Source organism: Pseudoliparis swirei, chromosome 13 (genome assembly GCF_029220125.1).
Source record: "Pseudoliparis swirei isolate HS2019 ecotype Mariana Trench chromosome 13, NWPU_hadal_v1, whole genome shotgun sequence".
Taxonomy (NCBI): domain Eukaryota; kingdom Metazoa; phylum Chordata; class Actinopteri; order Perciformes; family Liparidae; genus Pseudoliparis; species Pseudoliparis swirei.
The window spans coordinates 7,520,995-7,548,074 of record NC_079400.1 but is presented as its reverse complement, the minus strand read 5'-3'; the positions used below and the strand labels follow the sequence as shown (position 1 = coordinate 7,548,074).

The 27,080-nt window shown below is 44.0% G+C and overlaps 2 protein-coding genes across 3 annotated transcripts; both read left to right on the top strand.

The window, feature by feature from the left end:
• The first annotated feature begins 1,305 nt into the window (after positions 1-1,305).
• Positions 1,306-13,229, top strand: synpo2lb (synaptopodin 2-like b). Its single transcript, XM_056430548.1, has 5 exons — positions 1,306-1,511; positions 3,791-3,942; positions 4,039-4,341; positions 4,497-4,915; positions 9,672-13,229. The coding sequence occupies exons 1-5, from the start codon at positions 1,410-1,412 to the stop codon at positions 12,398-12,400; spliced, it is 3,705 nt and encodes a 1,234-aa protein (XP_056286523.1). The 5' UTR covers positions 1,306-1,409; the 3' UTR covers positions 12,401-13,229.
• Positions 13,230-16,882: 3,653 nt separating this feature from the next.
• Positions 16,883-26,355, top strand: myoz1b (myozenin 1b). 2 transcript variants are annotated; one of them, XM_056429646.1, is made up of 7 exons: positions 16,883-17,001; positions 18,580-18,606; positions 20,124-20,210; positions 24,391-24,557; positions 24,645-24,711; positions 24,796-24,982; positions 25,466-26,355. In XM_056429646.1, exons 3-7 carry the CDS (start codon positions 20,126-20,128, stop codon positions 25,698-25,700), a joined length of 741 nt encoding a protein of 246 aa, XP_056285621.1. In that variant the 5' UTR covers positions 16,883-17,001; positions 18,580-18,606; positions 20,124-20,125; the 3' UTR covers positions 25,701-26,355. The 2 variants fall into 2 exon arrangements, with proteins under 2 accessions (XP_056285621.1, XP_056285620.1); XM_056429645.1 differs by having other exon boundaries at positions 24,642-24,711.
• Positions 26,356-27,080: the final 725 nt, after the last annotated feature.

The window sequence follows — 27,080 nt, the reverse complement described above, 5'->3', positions numbered from 1 at the left end:
CTTCACGGTATCAGAAGCGGAACTGCTGCAGCGCTGTGCCACGTCCACATCCGGTCACCCCCCCACGTCCATCCCCTCCACTATACCAAGAGCACCACACTGGTTACGCCATGTGTGTGTGTGTGTGTGAAGTTACTATAAAGTCAGGTATTGACGTTTTTTTAACAATAGTGATAACGAATACAACTTTGTTTCTCCAGCTTGTGGAGCAACACTTCTTCTTTCTACTATTTCATGTACAGACTATGTATATATTTCCGACTAGATTAGCCATAAACACGTACATATATTTCTCTGGCCTCTTTTCAATTACATTAAAGACACTTTATTTAGCATAGCCCACAATTACAAATGGCAAATTGGTCTCAGAAGAGGGCTTTGCAATCTGTATGCACACAACATCTTCTGTACCGGGACCTCACATCGGCACAGGAACAAATTAGGCTTAGGCTAATAGCCAATATGAGTTTGGTGATCATCTCAGTCATCCATCAAAATATTATAATGTGACAAAAGAAGTGTTTTTTAATTTTTGATTAAACAAGTCCGCCAGATTTGGTTAAGTTTTTTGGGCCGCAAACTGCTCGACTTCATGAGACTTTGGCCAAGTTTGGGCCCAGCTCCTCCTTGCAATCAGGAAACAATTACTTCAAACACCTGTCAGTTTCATTCGATGATCAGATTTGAGCTTTGTTGGGCCAAGTCATTTGGGCTGATTCATTCTGCAATCCTCTGCTCGAGACATTGAAGCTGATGAACCGCAGCATGGGAGCCAGTATTCACCATCTTCCTCCAAAACTGCTTTATGTAAAATCATGTTTCTTGACCGCTGAAGGATCAACACATATATTTCTTAAGAGATCAGCTCCCTCTAGTACCCACTCGGAATTAATTAAATCGAATGAAAACAAACAAAAATTCCTAAAAATATGTCCCCCTCTGTCCTTTATAGTCGGGGTGCTGTGGGTAGATAAAGACAAATCTGTGAGCCGCCTCAGCAGCGGCTGCTGGCCAGGCTGGCTGAGCTGGGGGTCAAAGAGGGAGTGGCTGTTGTGGTTATTTTGGGAGGCTATATCAGCAAGCATCCCGTCCTGTACAGAGGGCTTGAGAGTGACATGGCAAGTGTTGAATGCTAGAGGATGAAAACACACACACACACACACACACCTTTTCCCCCTTCTCACCCTCCCGAGTGCCCACCCCTCCGTCACAGCATTCCAGTGTGAGCAGATGAAAGCCAGCCACCCCCTGACTCCTCAGGGGTGGAGGGATTTGCCGTTGTCATCGAGTGGAGCGGGGAGGCAGAAGCCTCATTCTCTCTCGTTGATACCCACGGTGTGTGAGGAACTGAAGAAGTGGAGATCAACTTATACACCGTCACACACACACACAGCAGGCTGTGAGCGGGGATGGTAGCTGAGGAGATTGTGGTCTCCCTCTCGGGAGGTTTCCCGTGGGGCTTCAGACTCCAGGGAGGAGCAGAGCAGCAAAAACCTCTACAGGTGGCCAAGGTACAGTGGAACCTATACGCGTGTGTGTGTCTGTGTGCATGTGTGTTTGTGTGTGTGCATACAGTGTGTATCAGAAAGACTTGCTGCCAAGGTGGCAACATGAGGAGACTGGTTTAATAGAGACTGCAGCTGTTAATTGCAGCCTGAGGCCTTGATGGTGGTTTGCTATGTTTGTAATTCTGCAGCTTATAGGTCTGTAGTTTTCCCAGAGGTACATCAACTTAACACTAGTACTCTTGTCAGTGTTATAATCAAGTTCCTTCAAACAAAAGTAAGTGATTTCACTTGAAGTTTATTCTCAGCAATTTTTTGAAAGGCATGAACCACCTTACTTTGGAGAGTATCCCTGAATTGGAGAGGGATGAGTTTAAAGTCATATTGAATGATGATCAGGATACCAACCAGGACGTCTTTTCACATGAAACCTCTCCATCATCTCTGCCGCTTTTCTACTGTTACTTTTTGACCAAGAGTAATCTTCCCTCGACAAAAGCTTTCCCATGCTCATTTGGCCGCAGCCAATTTACATTTTCCCGGTTGTGAACCAGTTTGTGTTTGTGGGTCAAAGAACAGAGAGAACACATGTCTCAGGGTTGATCTTGACTCAAGCTTCCATCACTGCATCCTGATGGTGATCGCACAGTATCAGAAATAGTAGGTTAGTCTACAGTGCATACATTCTATATTAAAAATGTTCTCTAAGTGCACAACGACACGCACACACACACACACACACACACACTCACACACATTGTTTGTGTAGTTGTCAACAAAACGTTTATTACAGATTAGTCACGGCACACATATTTTGGACATAATAATCCAATTTAAAGCCCCAGGAATATTCTTTTTTCTTCAGGTTGGTTTCTTCAAAAGCTCCTAGTGTCTGTGTTTATATTTGTTGACAGTCCAGAATGTTGTCTCTAAAAAAAAAATCTATTCTGGAGAGGATGAATGCAAACTCTCTCCCTTTGACGTTTAGAGTTGGCCGCTCACTCATAAAATGTGATTAAACATTGCAGCGGAGTGACTCCGGCACTGAAAGCCTCTCTTCATCCAGGGTTTTTGAGCGGATAAGGTCACCTTACATGAGAGTTTGACCAGTGTGAGCTTCCTCATGTTGGTGTGTGTGTGCTACATGTCATTTGTGTGGTTGCGCATACCTCAGATAAGCCCGATTGGGAATGGAGCACAAAGTAGAAGATCAGAATAGCTCATTTAAAAGCCGCTTGAAAGCTGAGCGTGGAAAGAGTCCCTTTGTTCACACACACTGTGACACTTTCCTGTCTCATAAAGTTATTGTGTCGTCGGTGTTTTATTTTGGCCTCCCGTCACAGTAGCTCCCTGTCTTTCTTCGTCTGTCTAGGAATGTGTTAGATTTTCCTGCAAGGTTTTATTTCGGGTATGTGTGGAACATATGGTGAATGACTGGCATCCCTCCTGGGCCAGACCGGCGATGCAGCTGTTCAAACCCCCTCTTTCAAGTTGTTCACTTGTGCTATGTGTGTAGATGTGTGTGTACATTTGTCTGGCTGGGAGAGTACGAGACAGCTTGTCCTGACATGTGTTTGCGTGGAAGTCGCATTGGGATTACTGGGTCAAGAGATACTGATAAGGGCAAATACTTGAGAGTCCAAGTAGGTGCAGGAACACACTTTCCTCCCCTCAACATTTCCAGTGACACACTGTGTGTATTATGTGTGTACGTGAGGAGACAGAAATGAGGGCCTTATCTTCTTATAGTTAAAGAAACTGCAATCTGGCAGACAAGAATACTCACCTTCCCATCCATCACCCAGCCCACCACAGACATACTTCCTGAAGGATCCTATGACATCATCTCTTGGCGACCCCCAGGAACAGCTGCCTGATTTCACAAGTTATTCTGATACAGGGACAAAGATGTCTGGCAGGGGAGGAGAGATGCCTGCTGCTGAACACTGAACAATCATTTTTATGTAATTCTCCTAGATTCAACCGTATTTGTCACGAAGGAAATTGCTGTGCAACAAGTGCAAAAGTTTAGGAAGTGAGAAAAGATAAATATTCATAATTACATGAAGTTAAAGTAAACAACACTTAATATTAATTCAGAGTTTAACAAAAAAAGTTTTTTATCAGGACTGTGCAGGAGCAGTTTGATCAGGTTCGATTGACGATAACAGACTTGTTTTCTGTTTCATAACTAATAGAAAGTGAAGATCAGGTGGGAGAGAAGATAATGTGCTTTTAACTCAGCCACAATTATTAATATGTGTTATTAACACTATTCCTCTCAGGTTCGCCGGCGAGGCAAAGCGTGCAGAGCTGGACTGAAGGAGCAGGATGAACTTGTTGCTATCGGCGACCATATGTGTGCAGAGCTCAGTCATGCTCAGGCCATGAGCCTCATAGATATGGAGAGCGCTACACTCAACCTGATGGTCAAAAGGTCAGAGCATGTATACTGGCTTTGTCACGTAAAGACGTTTCAACCAAACAAATGCCTGTTTGCATTTTCACAACTCGTCATCTGTCTTGTTTCCAGAGCCCCTTCTGGACTCCACTCCTCATCTTACTCTGGTTTCTCTGCACCGCCACGCTCCTGCATGAGGGTCCTGTCTCCCCCCGCGGCTCTCTTGCCCTCCCAGCGTTCCTCCGTCCTCTCCCCCACCGGGATACCCAGGGGCATCACTTCCCCTCCGGACAGCGAGGCCTACTACGGAGAGACGGACAGCGACGCAGACACGCAGTCGCTCACGCACCGTCGCCACCGGCGGACGCCTCCTCACACTCGCTCACCTGCACGCCATGACAACCAAGAGGAGGAGGAGACCTCAGAGATGAGCGGGTAAGGATTTGCATACCTCCTGAACTCAAAGTAGTCCGTAGAAGGTTTTTCTTGGCTCAGTTTTTTCAAAAAGCTGCAACATTATACTGAGGGTTCCTGGGATATTCTAACACTGCAGTTGTTTAATCTTTGTTGTGCTCTGTCTTTCCTCTGAGGTATGAGAGCACCACAGATCCAGGGGTTTCCATGCAGGAGCAGTGGGGAGGTCAGTGCCTTCTCGGCGTCCCTCGCAGAGAACTCATCTACCAGCCGCTCCAGACCGAGTGGACCACTCCAACACGCACCCCTCACATTGTGACCCCTCACATTGTGACCCCTCACATTGTGACCCCTCACACGCTCGCATTGACCCCAGATCAGGGGTTGATGGAGGCGGAGGGAGAAGGGGACAGTGGCTTCCAGGAGGCGGGGGTCTGCAGCGGGCTGACCTGCCCACCGCTCGTGTCCCCTGAACGGGCCAAAGACGCTCTGCTTTCGGCCTGTGGTAAATATCTGGTGCCCATGGTGGGACCACAGCAGACCCCGATCAGCGACGAGCTCTCCACCACCTACATGGACAAAGCACGGCAAGCGAGTGAGTGTATCTTCTCATCCAAAACATTTCACCGTTACACAGAAATAATCAAGAGAGGACAATGCACAAAATAAAATAATAGTACAATTTAGAGGCTACCATGATCTTATTAGTGTATAATCTTATTAGTATGGTAATTACCATTATAATATATTTATTAACAAAATAATGTATTCTAAGTGATGTTCCAAGTCTAATTTGAATCCCTTACCTCACTGCCGTGGATGTGTTGTTCACTTCCATCCACTAAATACAATTTGAATCTTGCATATGAATTTGTTCCCATTTTTATTCAAATTTGTCCAAAAACAGGAGACACACTGGTTTGTCATGGCAATGCACATTTTTCAGTCTTTACTGCAGTATTTTTAAAATTTATTTTTAATATCAAAGACTCCTTTGCTGTCTCCGAAGGCCTCGAATCTTATCAATAGCTAGATCACCCTCTAGTGGGTATGTTCTGCAACTGGAGCATCCAGTTACATGTACAGGGTGGTGGTGATAGGGTGAGTGAGGTATACCAGATACAGGCAGAGGTATTCCACCTCCCCCTCCTCCCCTCTGCTGTCCCTGAAACAGCAGTCCATCTTTTCTGTCAGTATTCGGATCACTCGCTGTATTTATAGGCGTTCAAGCTTCTGATCAACCGACTGTACGTGACACTGACTTACAAGGCACACACAACATGTGGTGTATTTGTGTGTGTTGGCACAAGAGTGTATATGTAGAAGAAAACATTCTCCCACTCCAGCTTATCTAATGTGAGAATATGCGTCTTTCCTCTATTATTGTAATTTAAATATCTGTGGGTCTTGACTAACAGTGATTCTGAAGTTCCATTTATGTGTGAAATTGTATGGTGTGTTTTAAACCAGATTCTTGAAATTTAAAACTTCTAAACTGAAAACTACATGGACAGAAGTTTAGGATAAGAATTTTGGGTTGTGAGATTATAGTAATTTCTACGCAAAAGAGACATTCCCTCTTATCTCTTCAGACCCCCAAAAAGTATTCCAATGGAACAGCCTGGTGAGGGTAAATGTCACCGCAAGTATATTGTAGTTGGAAAACTCTTCATTCAGTCAATGATGAAAATAATTGTTATTTGATTGATGCCAGTCTGATATCTGTAAGGTCAATATGCAGAAGAGAATTAGCCTAATTTAGCGTTGCGAGAGGAAACAGGGGAGAACAGCACGCATGGCTTTGTGCGAAGATGAAGGTGAAGAAGTCCACTGATTGGCGAAAGCTGAACAGCCAATCAGAGTGATTACTCTCCCCAGCGGGCTCCTGCGACAAATCAACTTCCTCATTCAGCCGAAACATCGCTGCAAGGGGCAGACTAGTGCCAACATTGCGGCACACACCGAGATTGGTGGACATTGATGTGTCGGCAGGGCCTTTGAGCTCACTAATTGATCTGTTATATTTAATTTAAAACTCAATTCAATGACAGTTATGTTGCAAAAATGAAACGACGCAAAAGCAGAATCAACCTCCTCATCCATTTCTCAACTAGATAGTGGAGGAGTAGTTATAACATTTTCAATAATTCCTTTGACTCGTAGAGTTTGATTAACCTTGTCTGGTGAACTGCTCATTAACACGGCAGCTGATCAAACCGAATAGCTCTGCACTGTCTGTAACTTCATGTGAGCCAATGTCGCAGTAATGCAGAGGCCTGAATGACTTTAGGTTGGGCTTCAACTATAGAATAAATGATGACAGAGGCATTCAGGGACCTGCCCTTTCTCATGTTACATACACACAAACACACAAACACACACACACACACACTCACACACACATCTTCTGGATGTTGGAGGGCTACCTCTGCTGCATTAGAGTTGTGTGTCTCTGTGTGTCGTGGTTGTTAGGGTTGAATTGTCAACAGCACGTCAGTAAAGCGCTGTGACCAAGCTTTGCTCTAAAAACTATAATTAGCTTTCTGAACTCATACACACAAACAAACAAACAAACACAAACACGCACACACACTGAATGACACTGCCGTCTATACTCTCTCTCTACGTGTATGAGACAGAGACTGGACAGGTGTTTGATGCCCGTCAGACAGACAGGAATAGTGGGTTGACATCATGTGTTGGTTTGGGTTTCTGGCCACAGACAAAGGTCTTTACATGGGCTGTGTCCTGAGAGAGTAGCTGGTAGACAGAGGCGAAACTGTGCCCCACTAGAAGCAGAACTGGACTCTGTAGGGTGAGTGTGTGTGTGTGTGCGGGAGGGTCTGAGGGAGTTTAAGATCACTCACTCATACTCACACTTGTGAGATGAGGGACCTCACATCCCGCTCAGGTTCAGATGTAGGTGGACACACGGTCCCACACACCATACACGCAGGTAAGACCCATTAAAACCCTTTTATTTACACACAGGTTCACTCATGCAGAAGTAATGCATCTTGGTTTCGAATTTCGTAATGTTATTAGGAGAGCTTGCTTAATTTCTATTATATGTCAGGACCTTAGAAAGTTGACCATTAATGTCAACATTATTTGTGATTGTTTGACTGTAACGGACCTGACTGATGTTCCTTATTTAAATTTGAGACTTAGTTTCTCTGCCTGTTTTTTCGACTGTAAAAACAACCCGATGTGGTTATAATGCAGTGCTTAATAATGTTGTTTATTGAGATTGAAGACATAATAAAAAAGAACTTTAGCCCAAGACTGAAATATTATTACATAAAAACTATTGGATGGAGAGGGATATACTTTGGTGCAGATATTCATGACTTTGTTGCCCCCCTGACTTTTCCTCTTTTCCATGAGGTTTTCAGTGAAATACCTAAAAGAGGTGGCTTAAAACAAACCAGACCTGCAACCACCAGAAAGCATACAACCTCATCTCTGGCCAGCCATTACATACTCTCATTGTTCTTACAAATCTGCTATTTTTCTAATGTATTTATGTGTTGAATTGTATTTTATTGTGCCGTAGAGTGTAGTTATATAGTGTTTGCTGTTTTATTATACTGATAATATTATGCCACAACGTTGTAATTACCAGCCCAGGGACTAAAGAAGCTAACTTTGGCACAGTCACAGTGAGGTATAGCCATTCATGCTCAGGATGAATTGTTATAACTTTGTTGACCTCCTAATCTTTCCTCTAAAGCCATCATTGTGACAAACCAATAGCTAAATAACCTATGACATTCTCACCAGGGTCCCACCTTAATCTATCAGCCGACAGTCTTTTTGGTCTTATTTAATGCTGAAAGATTTACTTATTAAAAAACCTGGGAGCTTTTGAGTGATACTTTGAGGAGGAACTCAGTTTGACATCACCTAATCAATTAGTCTAACAAAATGTAGCTTTAGTCCACGAACTGAGTCCATTTCCTTCGTTGAGGACAGCTCTATCTGCTCCACGTGTTGTTTGTGTTTAGTGCTCATTAGCAAACGCCAATATGCTAAACAAAGATGTGTTAGCGCTTAGCTCCCTGTACCACTCTGCATAATGAGTCTAACAGAGCTGCAGGCCGTTGTTCTGCTTTAGACCTTGTTATGTCTGTGTTATAGGATCTAAACATAGCAACTTTGCAACTGATATATCAAGTGTGATGTTGGGATTGTGTTAGCGTGTGTTTGTTATGGCTCTGTTAGCTTGAATGTAGAATATGGAGGCTGCATCTTGCTATAGACTATAGTTATGTAGGATATGGAGGCTGCATATAGTTATGTAGAATATGGAGGCTGCATCATACTATAGTTAAGTAGAATATGGAGGCTGCATCATACTATAGTTAAGTAGAATATGGAGGCTGCATCATACTATAGTTAAGTAGAATATGGAGGCTGCATCATACTATAGTTAAGTAGAATATGGAGGCTGCATCATACTATAGTTATGTAGAATATGGAGGCTGCATCATACTATAGTTAAGTAGAATATGGAGGCTGCATCATACTATAGTTATGTAGAATATGGAGGCTGCATCATACTATAGTTATGTAGAATATGGAGGCTGCATCATACTATAGTTAAGTAGAATATGGAGGCTGCATCATACTATAGTTATGTAGAATATGGAGGCTGCATCATACTATAGTTATGTAGAATATGGAGGCTGCATCATACTATAGTTAAGTAGAATATGGAGGCTGCATCATACTATAGTTATATAGAATATGGAGGCTGCATCATACTATAGTTAAGTAGAATATGGAGGCTGCATCATACTATAATTAAGTAGAATATGGAGGCTGCATCATACTATAGTTAAGTAGAATATGGAGGCTGCATCATACTATAGTTATGTAGGATATGGAGGCTGCATCATACTATAGTTATGTAGTGAGGATATGTGAGGTGAGCCAAGGTACTAAAAAGACTCAAATAGCCTTTCGACGAACAGAGATACACACATGCTGGCTTGCACACACACACACACACACACACACACACACACACACACACACACACACACACACACACACACACACACACACACACACACACACACACACACACACACAACTCTAGAGAGCGGCAGGAATTATTTGTTCTAAATCCACAACACACAGTCCTGTCTGTCACTGAACTCCTCGCTGTGATAATATACTGTATAGATCAGCCAGTGAGGGCTACCACACTGTGGTTTCCGTTATTTGTCACCTGTGCCTTGTTTCGTATGAATCAAAAATCCCATTACCGTCTCTCTCCTTTGCTTCCTCTCCCCTTGAGCACATTTATTTTGGTCCCTCTCTTATTTCCTCTTCCTGTCTTTCAGAGTTGCAGCGTGGGGAGAGCGTGGTGGAGAAACAGGTGAAAGAAGCTCGCACTAAATGCCGCTCTATTGCCTCTTTGCTGACTGATGCTCCCAACCCCAACTCCAAGGGGGTGCTTATGTTCAAGAAACGCCGGCAGAGGGCCAAGAAGTACACACTGACCTGCTTCGGCAAAGCAGGGGGAGACTGCAGCGGAGGGGAGACAGAAGGAGACACAGGAGGGGAGACGGAAGAGGAAGGAGGAAGCTCTGCCTTGAGTGGCTCAGAAGTTGATGAAGAGGGATTCTCAGCCTCCTTTGACCCTACGTGGGACACCGGTTATCTAGACGTGCTGGACAGGAAAAGCTCTGCCTGCCCATCATCCACACCGGCTACTCCAACGACGCCAACAACCAATCACAGCTCAGGGCTGGACATCTCAGCCTATCAGACACCAGGACTGTTAACTCCTCTCAATCAAAGCCTAGGGTTGGAGATCTCAGGGCTGGAGAGCTCAGCCTATCAGGGCTCAAGGCTGGAGAGCAGCGTCAGGAAGCAGCCAATCAGTCACCACCCTGCACACATGTCTCCTCCAGCTGTGGCTCTGACCAATGGGGGGTCGATGGCTGTAAGTCGGGCTAGTGTTGTTCTGAACCCGCCCTCTCAGATGCCCCTACTAAGTCAAAATGGGCAACATGGCAACATTCATCTCAGTCCTAACCCTAACCCTAATCATTGTCCTAGCCCAATGACAGACTCAGATCAACTCCTGAATCCAGGTGTTCTGAACCGTACTGCACGCCCCTTCACCCCAGGGCCTTCCTCTCGTGCATCTGTAATCTCTGTGATGTTCCGCCCTCCCCAACCCAAACCCACACCCGTGACCATGACGACCAAACCAGTAGCAGCCGTCACCATGGTAACTATCCAACCTACTCTTCATCCATCTGGGCCAGATGAAAGGAGAGCTGTGTCTAGCACCTCACTGTACATCCCTCCCAGAAATAACAACAGCAACATTCCCCCCTCCGTTTACTCTCCCCCCTCCTCTCTGTATTCTGCACCTTTCTCCCAGCCTGCCACAAATCCAGCCACATGTCCCCCACAGCCCGCAGTGTATGCTTCCCCCTCCACCTTGTTCTCTCCTTCTGCAGCTCAAGGCAACTTGTCCTGTCCATCACCTGCTCAACCTTTCTCCCCCCCATCTGCACAGGCATTCCCCTCTCCTCCTGCTCCGTATCCACCTTCCTCCACCTACTTTTCTGCTTCTCCCATCTATCTGCCACACCCCCCTGATCTGACTCAGGTCTCCTTCCATGCCCAGCCCACCCCTCCTTTCCCTCCTCCCACCCAACTTTCTCCATCTCCATCAATCCACCCCCACATCAACATGACAGGTGAAGTAGCTCCTGGCCCCTATGCTGCTATAGCAACTGCATCACCAACCCAGGATTCACTGGTGACTCGAGAGGAGCGCATCTCGGTCCCTGCCACCCGCACCGGCATTCTTCACGATGCCCGTCGTCGTAGCAACAAGAAGCCGATGTTCTGCGCAGTCCAAAACACAGAGGTTTCTCCAAACCCAGACTTGTTGTCAATGGTCCAGAACATGGACGACCATTTTGGCCCCCGGGGCCTCCTGGTGACTCCAAGTGTTGAAACTGGAGCTGCACCAAGTGGGGAGACCGGACATGAGTCAGGGCCTGAGGAGGACTGGCTGAGGCTGGGGGCAGAGGCCTGCAACTTCATGCAGGCCCAGCGGAGATCCAGGCCACCTCCTGTAGCTCCCAAACCCCAAACCCCCCAGGTGCCACAGCTGGCGGGGAAGGGAGGTGAGCTGTTTGCCCGCCGGCAGAGCAGGATGGATCGGTACATTGTGGAGCGATCTCCCTCTGTTGCTGCCGTACCTTACTCTCCCGCCCAGACGAGGGAGTCATCAACCACGCCTTCTCTCCCTTCGACCTGGAAGTACTCGTCCAATATCCGTGCTCCTCCTCCAATCAACTACAACCCCCTTCTCTCTCCCTCCTGCCCTCTGAAGGCCCAGAAGAAGTCTGAGGTAAAAAAGTCTGGGCCAGCTGGATCTAAAGGGAAGAAAGTGGGCCTCAAGTCTGTGGCAATAATGAGCCACCAGCCCTACCAGCTCAACTCTTCTTTGTTCAGCTATGGTGGTGGTGTTCCCTTGGACACCTCCACCTATCAGCAGCAGAAAGGAATGGCAAGTGGTCCTCAGAAGACTGCACGAGTATATGAGGTGAAGCGCTTCTCCACGCCCCCACCAACATCCACGGGGCCCGCGCTCAAAGTCATTGTACCTCGATCAGCGACAACACTCGGAGAGCCGCTGTGGCGCTCTGATGTCACATATCCTCCCCCTACAGTTGGCCACGCCCCTCACCAACCCTATCAGCCTCAACCCCAATCCTTCCAACCGCAGTGGGCCACCTCCCCTCTGTCTCCCCCACCTCCTCCTGCCCCGAACGCTCCACTCCCTCAGCTTCCCACCTTCTCCGCTGCTCCTGCTTCAATTCTAATCCAGTCCCCGACTTTCACCCACCTTCAGCCCTCCAGCACTGCACAGGCCAACAGGCAGTTTAAGAGTGCCCCGAATCTGAGTCCCCTGGGTCCCGCTGGTGCCTCTCGGTTGGCCTCCAGCAGCAGTCAACCGAACAGGGTCCCCAAGCCCAGGTTTGGCACTTCCAACATGGGTCTGCACCCTTGTGTCTGGCGCCCTGGATCCACTGCGCACTGAACAGACTCTGGAATGGACATAATAAGCCACGGCTCCATGGGAACGTAGAGCAACCTTTTTTAAATAGGTCCATGTGTTTTTAGTATTGTAACATTGTTATTCAGGGCTTTCGCTTGGGGTTTTTACCAGCCACTTTTTATCACAAGATCTGTTTGATTGGCCACCCATGTAGCACATTTGATCACTTACATTTAATCGTGTTGCCTCATTTACCCAACGCATTTGGCTGTAGTTAGAGGAAGCACTGTTTTGCAACGAAAATCTGAGATCTGTTACAAAAAAATAGAGATCAACTGCAGATTGAAAGGATAGAAAGAGATGCTGGGGAAAACTGAAATACGTTTTTTGTAAATATTATATTGAATGAGGAAGATTTAAGTTCAAACAGTAAAACAAGAAGAATAGAGAATGTGAAAAAACAAGACTGTTTTGAGAGAGATGTGGTCGAAGATAGAAAAAAAGATGAAAAGGAAAGCACAGATGAAGTGACATAATAGAAACAATGTGTAAAAGGATTAGATTTGAGTCAAAACAATATAACGTTGATTTACTAGCACATTTTAAGTACCTACTACGACTGTAATTTCCCCTTATTCAATGGATTTGTGTTTGATGAGGATGGATTATTTTCGGTTGTACTTTGCAGCAGCGTTTGCTTTGTTTTCTGTAGATGTTCATAGGTTGAAGAGCACAGCTGCCAGGAAGAAGGGAAGCCTTTTACAGTCGCCTTGATTTCCAATCTGTCGATATGAAACAAGAGATGTATAACATGTCTGTTTAGCTGTTTTCCAGAGAGACATGCGGCTGAATAAAAATAGACATGACTCACCTCAGCTGTCACTCTGTTTCTTCCTGTGTCACATGCTCCCACGTTGCTCCAGTATCTCCTCCGCCCATTGGGTCCTACCCTTTTCACTCTTCTCATTTTCCCGTCTTGTCTAATAGCTTAATTGCTCACTCAGGATTCAGTCGGTGAAGTAATAGTTAAGTCATCAAGAAAATATGACTTTAAACTCTCACCACATGGAGGCACTGTCGGATTTGCCATACAGACATGTTGCACCACTAGTTTGAGGTCTCCTTCCTTCATCACTGATTTTACATAATGAGAAAGTGAGTGACATTTAAGTTAAAGCTAAAACAAAAACAATACGTTTTCATTTGATATCCTACCTTTTATAATCTTAAATTAAATTATTTTTAGATCCAAACCGTAAACATATTTCATATTTAGTAATACGACTGAATGATGAAATAAAATACCTTTAAAATACATGCATCCCTTTTCTAATTCCTCTATTTAAGAGTCAATGTCTCATCATTGTAGTTGAAAACATACTGGCCGGATTGTCGGCCTCCATTTCAGAGCAGTTACATGACCTGATGGCCTTGGTAGTGTGAAACCCAACCATAGACATGGAAAGAGATCTGATCTCTGACCCCTTGACTGGGATTAGGTGACAGATGGGAATAACTTTAGCTGCTAACGATAGTCCTGTTCAGGTCCGCTGGTAAACTCAGCTGCTAGTGGAAGGTGCAAAAAACTGACATTCAGATTATTTTTTCTGCAAACTAGGTCACTGGGTTTTAGAAAATACATACAAGCTGAGACTGCACTTATAGTAATGACTGAAGTAGCTCTTTCAACTTTTGGCCAAATTTACCAAATTAGTTCCACAATCCTCCCTTTTTGGTCTCTCTCCTCTCTGTTAATTCCTCTGTGAATCAATTGCACACACACACACACACACACACACACACACACACACACACACACACACACACACACACACACACACACACACACACCATTTCCCCTATTTTCGGAGCAGTTAATCTCCACCTATTTGGCCCGGTGCTAAACTCTTAATTCTGATGGCTTTTTTCATTGGGAGGGGAGGAAAAGCGTTTTCTCGTACATCCAGTCTCCTCTGCTGCTCTGCCAAAGAGGCTCTTTACTCACAGTCACACATCGTGTTTCTGGGTCAACAGAGTTGAGTGTTTGGGGTCAGGGGTCGGGGTTTAGGGGCAGGTCAGAAGATTAACAAATATTGGTCATTCTCACTCACATTACAATTAATGATTTAAAAAGGATATATAAAGGAAGAGAAGTTTCTTATTTTCTAATTTGTTACTAACTAATCTGTTTGCTTTAATAACATATTTCTAGAAGGTTATTTGTAATAACCAGGCAGCTTTGTGATAAACCTTCTAATGCGTGTCAGACTCCCTGATATATTTATAACCCAGGGACACACACATCTGTATCAAGGCCACCTGCCCGTTTCAATGCAGCAGCTAACGTAAGCTATAAATTAATTTCACCACACTTCCATGAGCGAGAATATATTAAAGGCTCTGAAGGTGGGCTAGTCGATGTGATAACATGATCTAGTCTTATTTATCTACTTCATCGCCACCGTCTTCTTTTCACTCTTGTGTTGCCTTAGGGTCATTTTGACCCGAATCAATATTACACCCTCCCCCCGCCTTTGGGTCATTTTGACCCGATTCAATGTTTCACCCTCCTGTTACCTTTATATTTACTAACATATTTTACCCTTTGGGTTCAATTTGACGCCAGCAATTAAAACCTCCGGAAAATTATTAGAATTAATATTATTTTCCAAGTTTAAGTGTGAGGCACTTTATGTTTGTTTGTTGACTACCGAAAGAACACCGACATTAAACATTGAATGGGGTCAAATTAATCCTAAAGCGGGGGGAGGGTGTAATATTGATTCGGGTCAAAATGACCCTAAGGCAACACAAGGGTTAAGACACATCAAAAATTCCAAATTCAGAAAAAGGCGTATTAGCGTAGGACAAACGCTAGCTGGGGATATTTCAGGAAATATGGCGAACTTGTGAGCAAACATTTGCTTGTTTACACATCCAACAGATACAGAGCTACAGTAGCATCTGTTTCAGGCCACCTGATTTATTTGGTCCAAATTCTCGCTCTGTTAGCTCAACTTCACATGTCTCATTCTTTTCATATTGTCCTTTGATAAAAAAAAATTGTAAACAATATATAGATTATAGGTGCTTTAAAGACTTTTTACTTTCTGATCAGAGTCATCGTCTAACCCACTGAAGAAATAATTGTTATTACTGATGATCAATTTTCTCTCACAATTGGACAAAAGTACATTTGTATCAGACGGAGACTTACAAAACTGGTTAACTCCAAAAAGCAGCAGACTTATGAGGAACTTGTGACTGACATGAGGATTGATCGCTGCCAGGCACAAAGGTACAAAGAGACTATGAGAGGGGGAGGAAAGCACATCCACAAAAGCACAAATGCCCTTAAGTGACAGGGGAAGAAAGTAACTGCTGGAAAGATGTTTTCTATTCTCTCCTGTTGTTTGTCATGTTATCAAAAGCCCCTTTTCCCCTGTGATTGGAAGACAACTCATACTTTAACAAGCTGGAGGAATTTATTTATTTCATAAGCATCTGCTGATTTTCAGGATCAGGATTTAAAAATGTGGTACGCTTCCCCTGCGATTAATACATGACTCTTCTGGTTGTGCAACTCATCATACTGATACTTCATCAGGACCCTTGGCATCACTTTCTAAAGCATTAGGTAACCCAGAGACAAAAACTATGATGCTCCACCACACTCACAGTAAACACGTAGATTTTGTTGGTAATTCAAACCAACAAAAATAATTGTGGTTTGGGTTAGAATACTGCTTGTAAAGGGAAAGCACAAAGAAACACATGGTTTCACATTAGTCATGAACAGCTGTCTTCTGGTTGAAAGCGGAGTTATCGTGATGGCTGATGTCTGAACTACAGACCGAACAACTAGCGAACTGTCAGTCACAAAGTAGCCACGCCCCAAAAGCGTACGCTGCTTTATTGTCTATTTTACTCTAAACAGGACCATCATTAAAAATATTAACATGAGGCTGTATTGAAGACTTGGAAATAACAATTTCAACCATAAATTCCTATTTACAATGTTTACTGAGTTTATCAAGTGAGACGAAGGGTCATTTCCCCATTGACTTCTATTTAAGATACTTCTTTCTACAACCAGAGCAGTCGCCCCCCCGATGGACATAAGAAGTTGCTGTTTGGGTGAACGTCCTGTGTTTGTTTGACAAAGCGCTGGTTGTTGACGCCATGCAGATGAGAACGTGCTGGGTTGTGCCAATATCTAGGCTTAGGACTAAATGTGGAAGTCATTAATTTTTAAATAGCACAGGTTACAATGAAAGTCATCTTCAAATGTCCACGCTCGTCTTTCAATGATATTCTTTTAAAGCTAAAATATAAAAATATTTATCCGTTTCCAGTTGATACTCATTACCTTTCTTTGAACTTGAAACCCCCCCCCCCCCACCTCCCACTTTACCTCTTTACCCCCGACTCCCCCCCCCCCCCCCCCCTGCCTGAAGATCCAGAGCGCCAAGGCAGCCCTGTTGATAGGGTTTCACTCACTCCAGGGCAAAGAGGAGGGCAGGCAGTACAATACAAGCTCGAGGACACAAGCCTACCTGGAAATCTATACTCCTCTTCTTCTGAGCCACACCTTTTCTGGGACTTTCTGGGACCTGTGACTTCCGGTGGATACCTGGTCTTAGGTAAGACATACGAGAAAGGATCGTGCGTGACAGCATCGATAAAGAAATCTCTCTCACACGTGGCTGGAGTGTTTGTGTATTAACTTCCATTGCTGGACACTGAGTTGTCAAATATTAGTTGTTCAACAAGGAGATGTTTACAGATGACTTTAATGCCTGAGGTCAGAAGGTTTTGGCTGCAGGAAAAGCCCCCATCTGTGTAGCCTGTTTAGGCCTCTGCAACTTAATTAATGAGTGGATTCGGGAATCAGAAGCAGATGCTGAACTTCCTATGATAAATGTGGCTGTTACGTTACTTTAGAAGTGACAGAGTTTGTCCAAGAAAGGCTTTACATCATACAGTTCAACAGGTATATATTACAGATTAAACCAAATCTGAATCATGAGAGCCAGCTGGGAGATGACTTTCCTGTTCTTCCACCAGCTCTTACTGTACCTCATGGTAGGGGAGGAATGTTGCCCTCTGCAGTGGAGTTTTTAGTCTGCCGGTATAGATGTATGTGTGTATGTGTGTATTTGAGAATGTGCTTACTGATGCCCTTCCTTCCCAGCTGTCCCCTCAAGATTTATCAGGAGCTAAAATAGGCTGGTCGTGGGGGTGGGGGGGGGGGGGGGGGGACAGGAGTGCCTTTTCCCTCACAGAGCCGGTAACAGGAGCCCGGCCCTCATGCACAGCAGTGTGCCTCCATCTTGCCTTTCCCCCAGAACCAATCCCAAAACACCTGTAATCTCCAGTTTTTAATCCACGAGCATGTGACTCCCATTAATCACAAGGGAAAAAGCAATTTGAGTGCAAATCTGTGTTTTTGTGTGCTGGTGCATGTAAATATGTACAGTCAGTCACAGAGGTCGGAATCCCAGGCTAGGAAATGGGCCTCCATTACAGCGGATAAAAAAAAGCAATTACATAAACTGTTTCCCTGTGGACGGGCCCTGCAGCTTTTGCTCTTGGACTGGGACTCACCTCATGCCTTGCATAATTGCTTTCGACCTGTGCAATAGGCAGCGACATCTTGCCGGCCCCCATTTGAGTGGTTAGTCAAGAGAGACACTGCCGATGGGAATCCGTGTCCTTGAGGGCATGCGGGGGGCTGTACACAAGGTTTAAAGTGTACTGAAGTTAATTAGGGAACCCAGCGAGGTTCCCGTTGGAGCTTGCTAGAATTTAGGAAGTGATGTGCAACTTCATCAGACAAATATCTTGGAAATCATTTAAAGTTTTTTTGTGACATATTTATGGTAACGTTTGGTTTGTGTCACGTTTCACTTCTGAAAATGTCGTCACGCTCTTCTGCTGAACTCCTGAGAGACAAAATGCATGTTTGCATTTGGGGGATCGTTTTTAATGTTTGTCTGAGTGAGTTTTACAGTTTAATATCCAATTAAAGTCCATTTGTTGAAAGAGCACCAATCTAACTGGTGTGATACTCAAATTAAAAACCTTTATCATCTTAATAATGAGTGAGTGCCATACATTCAAGCTGTCGGACTGATAATGTGACTGAGCTGGTGTATTTATTGCTGTTTAGTGTACCGACATTTTCAAAACGCTTTTAATAGTCTCACTCTGCATTTCAGGACACCGACCACACGGAGAAGCAGAAGGTAACGCTAACGCTGAAACTAACTTGTTTGTCGAACGACACATAGAAACATTTCGTCAGTGCCTTCACACACATCACTGTTAAAAATAAATCTCTTTTATGATGTGACAATGCATTGGTAAAAGTTGGATTTTAAGGTTTGGCACAAAAACAGGAAAACAGGAAAATATAATGAAATGTTTTTGTTGTAATGGTTACAATAATAAACACGTGGCTGTGGTTAGGGAACAATCCTGGTCACGATAAAACAAGAAGAAACCTGGACAATCTGTTGGAAACAGGAAACAAACTGCAGTCTCCTGCAGTTAAGTCCAATGTTTTGTTTATCCATATATCCGCCTCGACTTCATAATCACAATTCCTGCATCGGCAGTTTTGTCATTTGAATGATGACATATTGTGTTTTATGGCGCCTGCTGAAACAACTGATGGCTTCTCTCGTCTACGGGGGACAGTCTCACTTCAAGGGCCTGAATTCTAATTTCAGAGCACATCTATACGCTTGAGGGATTGCCTCCACACGACTCTAAAAATAGCGAGCACTGAACTGCCGGTGGCTATAGGTGCTAAATCCATTACAATTATAAACAACGGCAAAAGTGCTGGCAGATCTAACAGTGTTAAACCTTGGGTGGCGGGGGTGGTGTGAGGGTGGGGAGGGGGACGGTGGGGCACAGCAGAGAACTAAATGAACTAAAAGAAGCTGGGATAGCAACAAATACACACACACACACACACACACACACACACTCACGTAAGAAGCAAACTTGACATAGTCACGTTCACGTTACTGATGACCCGAGGAAGGTAAATCTAATAGTCCCTCTCCACTCTTCATCTCCATTTTTGGTCTCCACTAACTCCTGAGGTGAATAACTGTCTATAGATTTTGCTGCTAGAATGTTAACTTTGTTTCCCAGCTAGTCGCTATACCTGTGTCTGCTGTTTGGTGGTGAGCAGATAGCAGTGAGCTGCAGCATTGTTAGCTGTAAAAAACAAAACAAAGAGCTGAAAGATGCGAAAGTCAGGTGATGCATCTTTGTAGGTTTTTCACTACAAGCAAAACCTTTCACATTAAAATATTCTTTCAATTCAACAAATATCAAAATATATATTCTGACTAGTGCAGCGTTACCTTTTAGCTTTTGTATTTCTGGTGAAGGTCAAAGTACATTTTTGACCTCGGAAGTTTGATCCTTCTCTCAAGTATTGAGGAATATTAGTACCACACTCAATCTGTTGATGAAGACTCGTTGAAAGAGCCAAAAATAGTAATAATAATAATAATCATTTATTTTATATAGTGCTTCTCAAGATACCCGAAGTTGAGTCCAGAGTCCAGTAAATAATAAAAAAAAATAGTGAGTCTAAATTAAAAACTGTGGAATTTCTAGGACTATTTGGACTTTAAAGGTATATTTTTTATTTTGGTGAAAATGCAATTATTTTTCAAAAACCTGGTAGATGATGATTATTATTATTATTAAGAAGTCCTGATTTCTCTTTTCTGTCCTTTAGCCATGCCTCTCACCGCTCCTGCACCTTCTAACAAGAGGAAGAAGGCCATCAAGATCATCACTGACCTGTCTAGCGTCAGCCAGAATGGTAACACACACACACAAACACAAATATACACACACACACCCACACACACACACACACACACACGCACGCACATTCGGCATTTAAACATGAACCATTTCTTTCCGGTTCACCCTTGTTCCTTGAAGACGTTCCTCTTCCTCCCTTGTGATCTGATTATCCGGTCCAGTGAATGTCAAATCCATTTGTAGGTTCCGCTCTGCGGTGTCTGCTATCTGCGCGGCACACATGTGTGTAAATTGAACTGCCGTGGTGAAAATCCCTGCATGTTGTCATATGATACTCCAATTAAATTAAACACACACACAAACACACGCAGACTTGTTCCGAGCGGTAACGCAATATCTAACATGCATGTGGCATCTCCTGGAGGGATGTGGGTCATCATCAGATGGCAGAGCAGCCACAAATTTGTCATCATCGGAGGCAACACAAAATACCAGCCGGCGAATGTTTCATATCTTGGCATCAGTTATTTAAATAAATACTGCTCATACATTATTGCATGCTTAATCCAATATAATTATAATACATAATAACATATAACTCACACATGCGGCATTTTCTGTATAATGAACATTTCAAGCTTTCTGTATAATATGTTGATATTAAAAAACACTTTTACCTGGGTTAGATTTTGAAAGTCGAACTTGTACTTGTGTAATGGAGTAATTGTACACAATAGTATTTTTTTTGCTTCGAGATATCTCTTCCAACAATGAACCTTGTGCAGAAAAAAATGCTGAACTTTAAACAAAATAATCCAGAATTAAGGAGACGAAAACAAAACGAAATGCCCAGAACGAGCACGGCGACACTTTGTCTTGTTTTCTATAATTTACTCCTGCATATATTACCAACCGAAATATATTCTCTGCCCATATGAGCATGCTATCTGCCATCTGAGGAGGCTCCGAGTGTCTGTGCAGCAGCTTATATCTGCCACTCAACAATCTGTTGATGTCTTCCCCTGTTTGAGTCCTTGCGCTGTATTTCACACCGCTCCCTCTGCCGTCACATCTGCAGCCACATCTGCATCTTTCCACCAGACCCTGAGTTTACCCTGTGCTTATCCCTTTTTTTTCTCTCTCTCTCCCATTAATGCCCACTCATCTAACGGTCATCCATGCCACTGACAGTTGTTCCATTCCTGTGTGCTGTCCGTCTGTCCGCCCCCTGCCTCTGTCAATCTGTCCAATTTCCCCCCGGTCAGCAGTCAGCTCCAGTTTCACATTCTTCTGAATTAACACTCTAATCAATATCCCCATGGGAGAGTTCACTCTGCTCAGCAGCCTCGATTATTCTCTCTCTATCACACACAGACACACACACAGACACACACACACACCCCACACACACACAGACACACACACACCCCACACACACACACGCTTGAACAAGTCTGATTTATGAGGTACTGCTAACAGCTCTCTGCAGCATTGCGATGCCAACTCCCTGCTTTATAGATGTGTTTGTGCGTGTGTGTGCGTGTGTGTGTGTGTGTTGTATTATGGCTGGACTCCAGGTGTTATGAGTGATATCAGAGTGTATGTGGTGGATGAGGAGAGTGGTTTATGAGGAGCTCTGTGGAGCTGTAAAATCCATCAGATCTCTCCATCCCTGAGTAGAGAGAGAGAGAGAGAGGGAGAGAGAGAGAGAGAGGGAGAGGTAGTGTGTTATCAGGATTTCCCTCCATAAACAGTTCTGAAAACCTGCCGTGACATTCCCCGGTGCCCTTTTCTTCCATATTGCTTTGGCCTAGTAACCTCTACAACTCCCCTAGTTTCAAACACACACACACACACACACACACACACACACACAAACACACACACACACACACACACACACAAACACACGTCCTCTAATGCTGTACATCAGGTTTCTCTAATTCATCTGAACAAGGACAACATGGAAGCCAGAGGATATAAATGTGCCCTCTACAGTCGGCGTATCCCTCCCTCAGTTAATATCATATATATGGTGGAAGGTAAACACACCTTTTAATTTTCAAAATGGGCTGCTAAGAGCGAGCCCAGCTCAGGGAGCGCATACCTCCTCTGCAAAGGCTTTAATAACTAAGAAATGTTGGAGAATTGTTTGCCTGCACAGTGATGAATCATCATGAGATGATGAGCCAGATTGCTTTCATTCAGTAATGGATGAGATTATATTTTAAGAATATCACGTTTTCTTTAAAGGAATGGTTTGACATTTTATGAAATGTGCTAATTGGGTTTCTTGCCGAGAGTTAGATGAGCGATCAAAACTATTTAGGATCAGAATAGTTTATTGGCCAAGTACTGTATGTTGAAGGAATTTGATTTGGTGAAAGGTGCAGAGCAATAAACATAGACATAGAATAAAACAATACAAATATATACATTTTAAAAAACATAGATCAATATGTTAAACAACAAACAGACAACATTGCTTTAGAACAAGTATATACTCTAAAATAAAAGTGGCAGCTGTATTTTAACCCTCCTGTTACCTTAGGGTCAATTTGACCCCATTCAATGTTTAACCCTCCTGTTACCTTTATATTTACTGACATATTTTACCCGTGGGGTCAATTTGACCCCAGCAATTAAAACCTCCAGAAAATTATTAGAATTAATATTGTTTTCCAAGTTTAAGTGTGAGGTACTTTATGTTTGTTTGTTGACTACCTAAATAGCCCTTTAAATATATAAAAAAGTTGATATTTCTTATATGTTTGACACAGTGAAAAACAGCCTGGGGTCAAATTGACCCGACAGAACACCGACATTAAACATTGAATGGGGTCAAATTGACCCTAAAGTAACAGGAGGGTTAAACATTGAATGGGGTCAAATTGACCCAAAGGTAACAGGAGGGTTAATAAGAAAAGACCAGGGTGTTTGACATTGTGGGAGGTGAGAGTCAGGGTCAGCGGGGTCCTGGTCTTTGTTGATGAACCCGACTGCAGCTGGAAAGACATTGTTCTTGTGGTGGGAAGTCTTGGTTCTGATGGACCGCAGCCTCCTGCCAAAAGGAGGGGACTTGAACAGTTTGGGTGAGAGGGGTCACCTACAATCCTACCATCAGCGTCCTGCAGGTGAACAAGTGCTGGAGGAGAGGCCTCTCAGCAGAGCGACTGACACGCTGATGGAGGAGCAGAGGATGGACTCAATGATGGCCGTGTAGTAGTGCACCGTCATGCTCCTTGGCAGGTTGAACTTATTCAGCTGTTGGTGCACAAGGAGAAGGGCAGGGGGGCAAAAACGCGGGGGGGGGGGGAGAGCTTCTCCTGCAGCAGAGAAGGCCTGATGGTGTTAAAGGCGGAGCTGAGGATCCTGCCTAAAGGTTCCTGATCAGTCCAGATGCTGGAGGATTATATGTTATATTAGCTGTTAAAACCAGAATGTATTTACACTTCAGTTCCTCTGCATTATATAGACACGTTTTAGAAGTGCTGGTGGTGTGTTTTCTTAGCTTTGCACAGAGCCAGGTAACCTGTAACATCCTTTCCCAGTCTTTATGCTAAGCTAACTAGCTCCTGGCTGTAGCATCATATTTAAATTACTGCACAGAAATGAGAGCTGTTTCAATCTTCCCAACCAAAAGCCTTTACACACCAGGGGCGTTTTGTGTGTGCGCAATTTAATCAAATATGAATATGTTTTATAGCTCAGGAAATACAACAATAAGCCAAACGCTTCTCCGGTTCAATAGTATCCAGGTAGTTAGTCCTCCGCCTGCGCAAATCTATTTAAAACTTTTATTTTTAAAAGTGTTGCAATTTGCCTCGTTGACCAAATTAATAGTTTTTATCCGAAATATTCGTGAGACGAGTATTTTGATTTTTTCATTTGCTCTGTGTGTAAAGCCCTTAACTCTCAGATAAGAGAGAGAACAAGGATAGTTTCCTAGAATGTTGAACTCTTTCTTTAAAAATATTGTTGAATATGCACCAAAGAGTCTGAAAAAACAATATTTTCTACCACATTTAAATTAAAAACCTGTTTTTACAGACAATTCAATGAAACACCATACCTCATTGGTGCAGAAACACAATTTAATATAAAATAATCTGTTTACAGCTTTTTGTCCAGTTCACTTCACCACATTGCATTTCCCTCAACCTATGGGCAAACTATGCCAACTCCCCCTCTACCGTTTCAGTCCCTTCATTTTGTCCTCCTCCCTCTCCTATCAGATGATGAGTGCGACCCCGAGGCCTCCGAGCTGGACCTGGGCACCAAGATCAAAATGCCAAAGGACACCATGCTGGAGGAGCTCTCCCTGAACAAGAACAGGGGCTCCAAGATGTTCAAAATGAGGCAGCAGAGAGTGGAGAAGTTCATTGTGACCGCCCAGAACAAGGTGAGAGTGAGTGTGTGTTTGTGTAAAGCTTGTGTTTATACGTGTGTACTGATCACACTATATCTGCCTTTATTTGTCCTCCAGCAGAACCTCGAGAAGCTGCTCATGTTCCCTCCCCCTGTTGCCCCAAAGCCCGAGAAGGCCAAGGACGAAGGTGGGGCCACCGGCATATGTATTCCCTTTCTGTGAAGAGTGTGCGCTTACTCTCCCTGGTCTTCCGCTTCCCTGTGTGTCTCAGTGATGGAGCACGCGATGGACGAGGAGGCGGAGAACGAGAAGAGGAGGAAGGAGTATGCACCCACCTACATTTCCCCATGGGAACGGGCCATGAAGGGCAACGAGGAGCTGACATCCACCATGAAGGCCTACATGCCGGGACCCATCCAGATGCACAGAGAAATGCCTCTGTACAAGAGCTTCAACAGGTCTTTCCTCACACCCTGTTCCTCGAGCTACGAGAAGCATTTGCAATGTAACGCCACGTCTCTAGTTAGCTCCACCCACTTCTTTTCACGCGTTCTTTTGAAGCCTAAAGCGAAACTAAGTTGCTTAGCATGAAGGCGGGAGCTCATTTATAAAAGACGAGCGGGTAATTGGCAGGTGTTGCTGGACATTCGTAGAAGAACCCACGAAAAATGAGAAATAACTTTTGGTAACATATACAAACCGTTGCATGAGGAGATGTTGCACAACAATCATGGCAAAAACATTGAATTTAGCTGACTTGAAATATTGAAGTGACAAATGTATTAATAATATTATATTTGTTTGGGAAACAGTCATGAGAATTACACTTTAGCTCAAACCTAATTGTTATTCTAACCTATTTCACATGCAGTGTGTTGCCGTCAATGTTCATCCTGGCGTAACCTCCTCCTCCTTCCTCGTCCTTCCTCTCCTCTCCCCAGGACGGCGCTGCCATTCGGCGGCTACGACAAGGTGCCCAAGAAGTTGACCTTCGAGTTCCAAGAGCTCAACGGTGGCTCTGAGGAGCCGGAGCCCTGGCCCAGCATGCAGGCCAACATCGGCTCACGGCCCTCATTCAACCGCACGCCCATCGGCTGGGTCTGCAGTGAGGACAACCCGAACATCCACATGGACCTGGACAGCGTCCCCTTCGACGGAGAGACGGACGACCTGTGAACACACACACACACACACAGGCAGCGCATGCACTGTAACTCATAAACATACATAAGAATACCCTCTCACATGAGTGAATACATGTGAGCATACACTGACAGCATAAGCACTGTTAGAACCGCTGAGACTCGATGAAGGGCAGAGTGTCCCTCGTCTTCTGTGTGCTTTCTACTCTTTTCGTCCCCAACTCTGAGTTTTACAATGATTTAGCCGGCTGTAAGCTGTTGTAAGGCCTGTGTGAATAGATACAGACGAGCACTCTGCACTCTTAACCCTTGTGTTGCCTTCGGGTCATTTTGACCCGATTCAATATTTAACCCTCCTGTCGCCTTCGGGTCAATTTGACCCGATTCAATGTTTAATGTCGGTGTTCTTTCGGGAGTCAACAAACAAACATAAAGTACCTCACACTTAAACTTGGAAAACAATATTAATTCTAATAATTTTCTGGAGATTTTAATAGCTGGGGTCATATTGACCTCAAGGGTAAAATATGTTAGTAAATATAAAGGTAACAGGAGGGTTAAACATTGAATCGGGTCATATTGACCCGAAGGCGACATGAGGGTGAAACATTGAATCGGGTCAAATTGACCCGAAGGCAACACAAGGGTTAAGACAATGTATTTATGAAATAAAGTTTGCCTGGACATAATGTCTGTATGCTTCTGATGTTAACACTGCATGTGCAACGCCATTAAAAAGGACAACAATTGATTATTAAGGAGAAACAAAATGCTGATTTGACTCAAAAATGCATTACACAATATAATTATACAATATACAACAACGTTCTTGACCCACGAAAGAGGTCAAATAAAGGCTCAGACTTTAATAAGACACACCTGGCCTGACAATGACACACATTGATCACAAAGTGGAGCATATACACATAATGGCTGAATCAAAGAGGTAACACAAGGACAAACACTACTACCTTAACAAAAAATAAGAAACAAGAAATAAAAAAACGGGACAGCTATTAGTATGAATATGAGTACCAACAACAAAAACAGCAACAACAAAAATAGGAACATTAACATACATCCCATCCCAATGTGGCACACACTCTGGTCCATTCTGATTGGCCACTTCCTGTATTTCAGAGTTAGGTCGTCTTAATCTGTTGGTCCAGTCAGACAAGATGCTCCAGCAGCAGCACCCACTGCACTAGAAACTCAAAGACGCCCCCACAAAGACAAAGCCCCCGGCCTCTCACCTGTTCTGCAGTGTGTTCAGGCTCGGGATGTATTCTGGTGCCACCAGAATTAAATAAACTAAACAGATGTTCTGCACGTTACTCGCAGCAGCATCTGACTGCAGTGGATGTGTGAGGAAGAGACAAAGTGCGCGCTTGCTCAAACAGGTACCGGGCCACAC

Excerpts from the sequence above, each read along its gene's own strand:
- myoz1b (XM_056429645.1), top strand. The coding sequence starts at position 20,126 with ATGCCTCTCACCGCTCCTGCACCTTCTAACAAGAGGAAGAAGGCCATC. Across the intron at positions 20,211-24,390 it reads GTCTAGCGTCAGCCAGAATG|ATGATGAGTGCGACCCCGAG; the intron begins GTAACACACACA and ends CTCTCCTATCAG. Across the intron at positions 24,983-25,465 it reads CTGTACAAGAGCTTCAACAG|GACGGCGCTGCCATTCGGCG; the intron begins GTCTTTCCTCAC and ends TCCTCTCCCCAG.
- synpo2lb (XM_056430548.1), top strand. The coding sequence starts at position 1,410 with ATGGTAGCTGAGGAGATTGTGGTCTCCCTCTCGGGAGGTTTCCCGTGG. Across the intron at positions 1,512-3,790 it reads AACCTCTACAGGTGGCCAAG|GTTCGCCGGCGAGGCAAAGC; the intron begins GTACAGTGGAAC and ends TATTCCTCTCAG. Across the intron at positions 4,342-4,496 it reads GAGACCTCAGAGATGAGCGG|GTATGAGAGCACCACAGATC; the intron begins GTAAGGATTTGC and ends CTTTCCTCTGAG.